Raw genomic sequence first — 7,411 nt, 5'->3', positions numbered from 1 at the left:
TGGAAAAATATACTTGGGTGAGTATTAACAAAAAACAAACCATACAAACAAAAACAATGGTTACAAGGATGCTCAATGATCTCAGAGAATTTCAACAAATAAACAGGAAACATAATAATAGAGACAGAAAACATAATAAAAGAACCAGTCGGAAATTCATTTAATAACTGAAATAAAGAATACATTAGAGGGAATCAACAGTAGATTTGATGAAGAGGACTGCATCAGTAATTGGGAAGATAAGGTAGGAGAAAACACCCATCAGAACAGCAGAAAGAATCCAAAAAAATGAAGACAGCGTAAGGAGCTTCTAGGACAATTTCAAGTATACCAACATTTGCATCATGGGGTATCAGAAGGTGAAGAGAGTGAGCAAGGAGTAAAAACCAATTTGAAGAAATAATGAAGAAAATGTTTTCTAACCTGGTGAAGGAAGATGTAAATGTCCAATAAGTGCAGAGATTCCAAAACAAAATGAACCCAAAGAGGCCCACACCAAGACACATCATAATTAAAATGCCAAGGTTAAAGACAAAGAGAGATCTTAAAAGAAGCAAGAGAAAGACAATCAGTTACCTACAAGAGAGCTCCCACAGCCCTAGCAGCTGATTTCTCAACAGAAATTTAGCAGGCCACAAGGGGCTGGCACAAAATATTAGAAGTGATGAAAAGCAAGGACCTATACCAAGATTACTCTACCCAGCTAAGCTATCATTTGGAATCAAAGGACAGATAAAGAGCTCATTACCAACAAACCAGTATTACAAGAAATATTAAAGGACTTTTTTAGGAAGAAGAAGAAACCCCCCAAATTATTAATAATAAAATGGCAATAACTACATATTAATCAACAATTTAAATGGATTAAATGCTCCAATCAAAAGACATAGGGTGGCTGAATGAATAACAAAACAAGATTCTTATATATGCTGTCTATAAGAAACTCACTTCAAATTGAAAGATACACACAGACTGAAAGTAAAGGGGTGGCAAAATGTATTTCATGAAAATGGAAAAGGGGTGGGAGTGGGGAGCTGGAGTAGCAATACTTATACCATACTAAACAGACTAAAACAAAGGGCATAAAAAGAGATAAAGAAGGACCTAGTAAGTTCACTTCTGGGTATTTATCCAAAGAAATAAAAAACACTGCTTTGAAAAGACATATGCATCCCTATGTTTATTGCAGCATTATTTACAATAGCCAAGATATGAAAGCAATCTAAATGTTTATCAACAGATGAATGGACAAAGAAATGGTGCATATATTTAATGAAATATGATTCAGCCAAAAGAAAAAAAGAAAAAAAAATCTTGCCATCTGAAACAACATGGATGGACTTAGAGGGTATTGTTCTAAGTGAAATAAGTCAAACAGAGACAAATGTCACATGATTTCACTTATGTATGAAATCTAAAAAAAACAAAAAAACACAACAAAATAAATCAACAAACAAAACAGAAACAAACTCATAGACACAGAGAACACTTTGATGGTTGCCAGATGGGAAGGGGTGCTAGGGAGGAATGAGTGAAAGGGAGAAGGGATTATGAAGTATAAATTGATTGTTACAAAATAGTCATGGGATATAAAATATAGCATAGGTAATATAGTGAGTAATATTGTAATAACTATGTATGGTGTCAGATGGATACTAGATTTATCTGGATGATCACTTCATAAATTATAGAAATGCCTAATCGTTTTGTTGAACAATGAAGATATTATAACATTGTACGTCAACTGTAATTAAAAAATTAAAAAATATTTAAAAAATTTTCTGTACTGTGGTGACAAAACCCAGGTTTTATATAGTAAAAGAAGGGAAAAGAAAACTGCCTTCTTTCTGAGATAGCAACTGGTAGAACAGCCAGAGGGACTATGAAGAATATACAGATTGATCATCTTCCTTTCCCTGCTGATAGCTCTTGCAGACATGGCGAACGTTCCTAAAACCCGCCGAACTTTCTGTAAGAAGTATAGCAAGCATCAACCCCACAAAGTAACACAGTACAAGAAGGGCAAGGATTCTTTGTATGCACAGGGAAAGCGGCGTTATGACAGGAAGCAAAGTGGCTATGGCGGGCAGACTAAGCTGATTTTCCGAAAAAAGGCTAAAACTACAAAGAAGATTGTGCTGAGGCTTGAATGCGTTGAGCCTAACTGCAGATCTAAGAGAATGCTGGCTATTAAGTGATGCAAGCATTTTGAATGGAGAGGAGATAAGAAGAGAAAGGGTCACGTGATCCAGTTCTAAGCTTCATATTTTGTTTGATTATATGACAATAAAATCATGGTATGTTCACTTCAAAAAAAAAAGAGAATATACAGATTGAATGGGTATTTATAAAATGATATGCTGCAGGTATGTGGAAGAGGTTGATGTGAAATCTTTTTTTTTATCTTCTATAAAATCTTTATTAAAATCTGCCCCTCTCCCAAATGTATTTGGTGTGAATATGTTTTCTCAGGGGAATACAAAAAGGTATTTAGTGTTAAAACCACTAGATTTGAGCCAATATAGACATGGGGCATACAAACATTTTCTTGGCCAGGATATGAAAGGCTCTGCTGTATATTTATTTTTAAACGATGAGGTGAGAAGATACACACTTGAATAATTTTCTGGAAGTGTAGACCAGGTACTCTGACCTGAATTCTGACTTACACTAATAATTCTGAGCAGGCTCTAGGTGTTTTTGAATGATGTTATGGATAATTAGCAAGTATTTTGATGACTTATCCTTCAGTACTGTGTTTAAAGTTTAATTTGGGTGTAGGAAACATGACAGTTACTCCCTTCATGGCTACAAGGGAGCAGGATTAGTTCCCAATTACATATTTGGAAGTTTCTATTTCTCAAAATATTTTTGATACTTTTCTAGCATTAAAACATGCTACTTATGACATAAAAACTGAAATTCCAAAAACACAGTTGTAGGCACTCAACACAGACTTGCACATATATGAATTATAATCTCTACTACAAATATATACATATTTTTTCTATCTCCAAGTTACTGCTATAAAGATAGTATAGAATGCGTTTATTTTTAAACTGATGTGGTATCTTGATAACTTAATGACTGTGTATAACTGTTTATGAAACAGAATAGTTCTAAACCTTTACAACAATGGTTTTAAATTCCTTGAATTAAAAACAAAACACAAAATGAGGGCTTATTTTTAAAATGTAGTATATCACAAGTAACAAAAAACATGTCCATTAGATTTTACCAATGACCATTAACGGTTTCTCGGCTGCTGTTTATAAAACATGAGAGCCCATTGTATGGTCTCAGGTTTTCAAAAAAATATATATCCTACTTACTATTAAGTGTTGGGGTATATGATGAGTTAAACTAGTTTCTATTTTTTTAAAGTATATTTTTATTGATTTCAGAGAGAAGGGAGAGGGAGAGAGATAAATATCAATGATGAGAGAGAATCATTGATCAGCCGCCTCCTGCACTCCCCCTAATGGGGATCAAGCTGCAACCTGGGCATATGCCCTGACCAGGAATCAAACCCATGACCTCCTGGTTCATGGGTCAAAGCTCAACCACTGAGCCATACAGGCCAGGCTAAATTAGTTTCTAGGAAGATTACTCAGAGTTCTTAACAAAAATAAACTGTGTTCGACCAAGGTCTAGAATGAAAGAAATCTTTTAACTTATGTATCACAGTGTTTGGTTGTATCTTTCTTTAAAATTTATACTAGAGGCCCAGTGCACAGATTTGTGCACTGATGGGGTCCCTCAGTCTGGCCTGCAGACATCCCCGGAGGGGTCCCGGATTGCAAGAGGGCACAGGCCAGGCCTAGGGACTCCACTGGTGCACGATCAGGGCCAGGGAGGACCGTGGGAGGGCTCCAGGGTGTGTCCAGCCTGTCTTGCCCAGTCTTGATTGGCTAGACTCCAGCAGCAAGCTAACTTACCAGTCGGAGAGTCTGCCCCATGGTGGTCAGTGCGCGTTAGCTACCGGTCGAATGGTCGAACAGTTGCTTAGGCTTTTATATATATAAATGCCCAAAACTAATATACTTTGGTACATAGGTAAATTAGGTAAGAGCAAGATTGGAGAGTCTACATAAGGAAGCACTATGCTTTTTAGCACAAAGGCGTGTGTGTGATTTACTTTTGTTTAATTTAGACTCAATGTGACTAATGGTAATAGATGTGATTAAAATTGTACAAGTTAAAAGACTATCAACTATCTTAGCCACTTAAAATTTAATTTACAACAAAAGGCATTTATTATAATTCCTTTAGGGTAAGTATGTTTGGATAAAATTTTTCACCATGATTAACCTATTATTTAGAAAACTGTGTTTTTTTCAACTAGTGTTGTTTAATTTCTTAAAGTTTAACTGTCTCAATGTAGTAAATATGTGATACACTATGACCCCCCCCTTTTTTTTTCTTTTAAGAATCTGGCTCTCTTTGGAATGCTTCCCAGGACCTTCTGGAAACCAGATTTTTTACATCTAGGAACTCATAGTCATTAAATAGTTGTAAATATAAAACATGTACCACAAAAGAGCCATTGTCTTCATGTCACAAGTTATTTAATAGAGAGTTCCGTTGATAATATAGTTACTGCTATATTTCAAAATGAGTTCTGAATATTTATTAATAGAAATTAGGCCCAATTGAATGTCCCTTTTAATATTTTCAACTCAAATCTGTTTCTGACATTTTATCGTACAGGCACCAGAGCCAAAGACACAAACCTGGTGACTTGTAACAGGTCTACTTTTAGCTAAGATTCTCTTTCTCCTCCCCCCGCCCTCGCCCCCCACCCTCCGCTGCCCACTACCACAACTTATGCACTTGAGTTTCCCACATTTGGGGAAATTGCAGAGGTCAGCACATTCAGAGTGCAATGCCTCACCCTGGTAAAACCACCTTCGTGATCAGGGTATCTCCCCTGCCAGGTGAATATTTCCCTTTCAATTGAGCAGGTTAATTGAGGTCAATAACTTCTTGCTTTCCATCTGGAAATCAATCAACAAACAGTACCCTTATCTTCTTTCTGGATTGGCATTCTGCCTTCAAACTTTTCTTTTTCCTAATTAGCAAAGTTTTCATGTAAGTATATGAACCCATGTCACTACTCCTGACAAAAGAGAACTGAATGAGGACTGGTTCATCAAACCCCAAAGTCAGATTGGTTTAGATTAAGATGGAATATTTAGGCCTGGTCTAGGGTTTTCAAAAATTGGACTTCAGAATCAGACTATGCTTAGTCAGGAGATCAGTAAAATGTCTTATTTGAAGCATTCCCTATAGTTAAATCTGGGCCTACACTAATCTTGGTCTTGAAGGGATTAGGTTGCTTGGTAATTACAGTGGGGCCTTGACTTACGAGTAACGAGTTTTTTGAGATAACAGCTGTCTCTCGGCCGATTTTTTGCATTGAATTGATACGAGTAATTTGAGTTAACGAGCTCCTTAATGAGCTCGGTCTCAGAACGAATTAAACTCATAAGTCAAGGCCCCACTGTATACTGCTTTTGTCAAAAGTAGACCCAGGAATGTACAGGAATAATAGAATATTCTTGGAGTGGCTCTTGAATATATACCAATGTTTTGCCTTTTTCTGCCTATTTTGGGTAAATTGCCCCTCTCCTTCTGTGGTTCTAGTGAGATTTAAAATTGAAGGCCTTTCCTCTTCTGGTATAACACAGAATTCTACGTGTGCACATTTAAATAATCCTTGATACTTCTTTTGAATTGGAATTTAAAGAAATCTTTGTCCAATAATTAGTTGACCACTAAGCAAACCAAGTAGAGACTTGACAAAGAAAGCAGACCATAAAGAATTAGTCCAGGAAATTCACTAAAAATAAAAAACAGCAACAAAAACAACAAATAGCAGCAAACCTCTGGAATCTAATTTCCAGAGTTGCCACAGTATTTTATTGAAAATATCTACTTTTCAATGAAAAAGTGAAAAGTCATGCTAATAATCAGAGACTATAGCTTATACAAGGGGGAGGGAAAGCAGTCAGTAGAAATTGACCTTGAGGAAGCTCAGATGTTGGGCTTATTAGACAAATCCTTTAAATCACATATTATAAACTAGGGGCCCAGTGCATGAATTCATGTACCTTGAAAGGAACTGTGGGCTGCGAGGCTGTGGTGGGCACAATGGTGGACCTTGGCACATCCTCTGGGCCCCTGCCTGGCCACTCTCACCACACCCCTGCTCCTGCTGCCGCCACTCCTGTGCTAACAGCACCGGCCCTACTTGCATCTGCTGATGGCGCAGAGTGATTGGGGCTGGCACCAGCAGTGGGTACAAGCGCTGGGCGGGACTGAGGTACACGGGAACAAGAATTTTCAGTAACCACCAGAGGCTCACCCCAATGACAGCGACCGGTGCCCCACCTTGGTCTGGCTCCCCCACTCATCTGCTCCACCATCCCATCCCGCCGTGGGCAATGCCTGCCATGTTCTGTGTGCGCCCCCTGGTGGTCAGTGCACATCATAGTGACCGGTTGTTCTGCCATTCAGTCTATTTGCATATTAGCCTTTCATTATACAGTATAGATTAAAGCAACTAACGGAACAATTTCTAAGTAGTTATTTAACTATGCTGAAGATACAGAAGTCACTACAGATTTTATAAATTCTAGAATTTTATGAATGTAATCACAGAGTATGTTTTTTTATTCAGCATACTTTTAAGATTCATCAATGTTATCACATGCATCAATAATGTATTTCTTTTTATTGCTGAATAATAGCTTATTATTTATAGATCAGACCTTTGGTAAATCCAGCTGGCTAAAAGCAGGTTGTTTCTGGCCAAATCTAGGACCATAGAATCTCTTAGGTATCGATTATGGTTGCTTTCATGATACAATAGCAGAGTTGAAAGCTGAAAATATGTATTAATTGTCTCTTTACAGAAAAAGTTTGTAGACCCACGGTATAGATATACCATGATTTTTTTTAAATCCATTCACTTGTTGGAAATTTAAATATTTGTTTCACTTTTGGGGTTTAAAAAATAAAGTAGCTATGAAAACTCACATACAACTCTTTGTATGCACATATGCCTCTTTGCATATACATGCTCTTCTGTTTGTCTTGAAAAGATACCCTGGTAGTATGGTAAATGTACGTTCAACGTATTAAAACACAGCCAAGCCAAACTGGTTTAGCTCAGTCGATAGAGTGTCAGCCTGAGGACTGAAAGGTCCCAGGTTCTATTCCGGTCAAGGGCATGTACCTTGGTTGTGGGCACATCCCCAGTAGGAGGTATGCAGGAGGCAGCTGGTCAATGTTTCTCTCTCATCGATGTTTCTAACTTTCTATCCCTCTCCCTTCCGCTCTGTAAAAAATCAATAAAATATATTAAAACAAAGCACAGCCAAACTGTTTTCCAAGGTAGTTTCGTTAT

The 7,411-nt window shown here is 37.3% G+C and overlaps 1 protein-coding gene across 1 annotated transcript; it reads left to right on the top strand.

Annotated features, from left to right (window-relative positions):
* The first annotated feature begins 1,907 nt into the window (after positions 1–1,907).
* LOC102764767 (60S ribosomal protein L36a-like) lies at positions 1,908–2,320 on the top strand. Its single transcript, XM_015566147.1, has one exon. The coding sequence runs from the start codon at positions 1,938–1,940 to the stop codon at positions 2,196–2,198; it is 261 nt and encodes an 86-aa protein (XP_015421633.1). The 5' UTR covers positions 1,908–1,937; the 3' UTR covers positions 2,199–2,320.
* Positions 2,321–7,411: the final 5,091 nt, after the last annotated feature.

This window comes from Myotis davidii, unplaced genomic scaffold, assembly GCF_000327345.1.
Source record: "Myotis davidii unplaced genomic scaffold, ASM32734v1 scaffold1012, whole genome shotgun sequence".
NCBI lineage: Eukaryota > Metazoa > Chordata > Mammalia > Chiroptera > Vespertilionidae > Myotis > Myotis davidii.
Note: the sequence above shows the minus strand (reverse complement) of the source record. Positions and strands in the feature narration are given on the sequence as shown.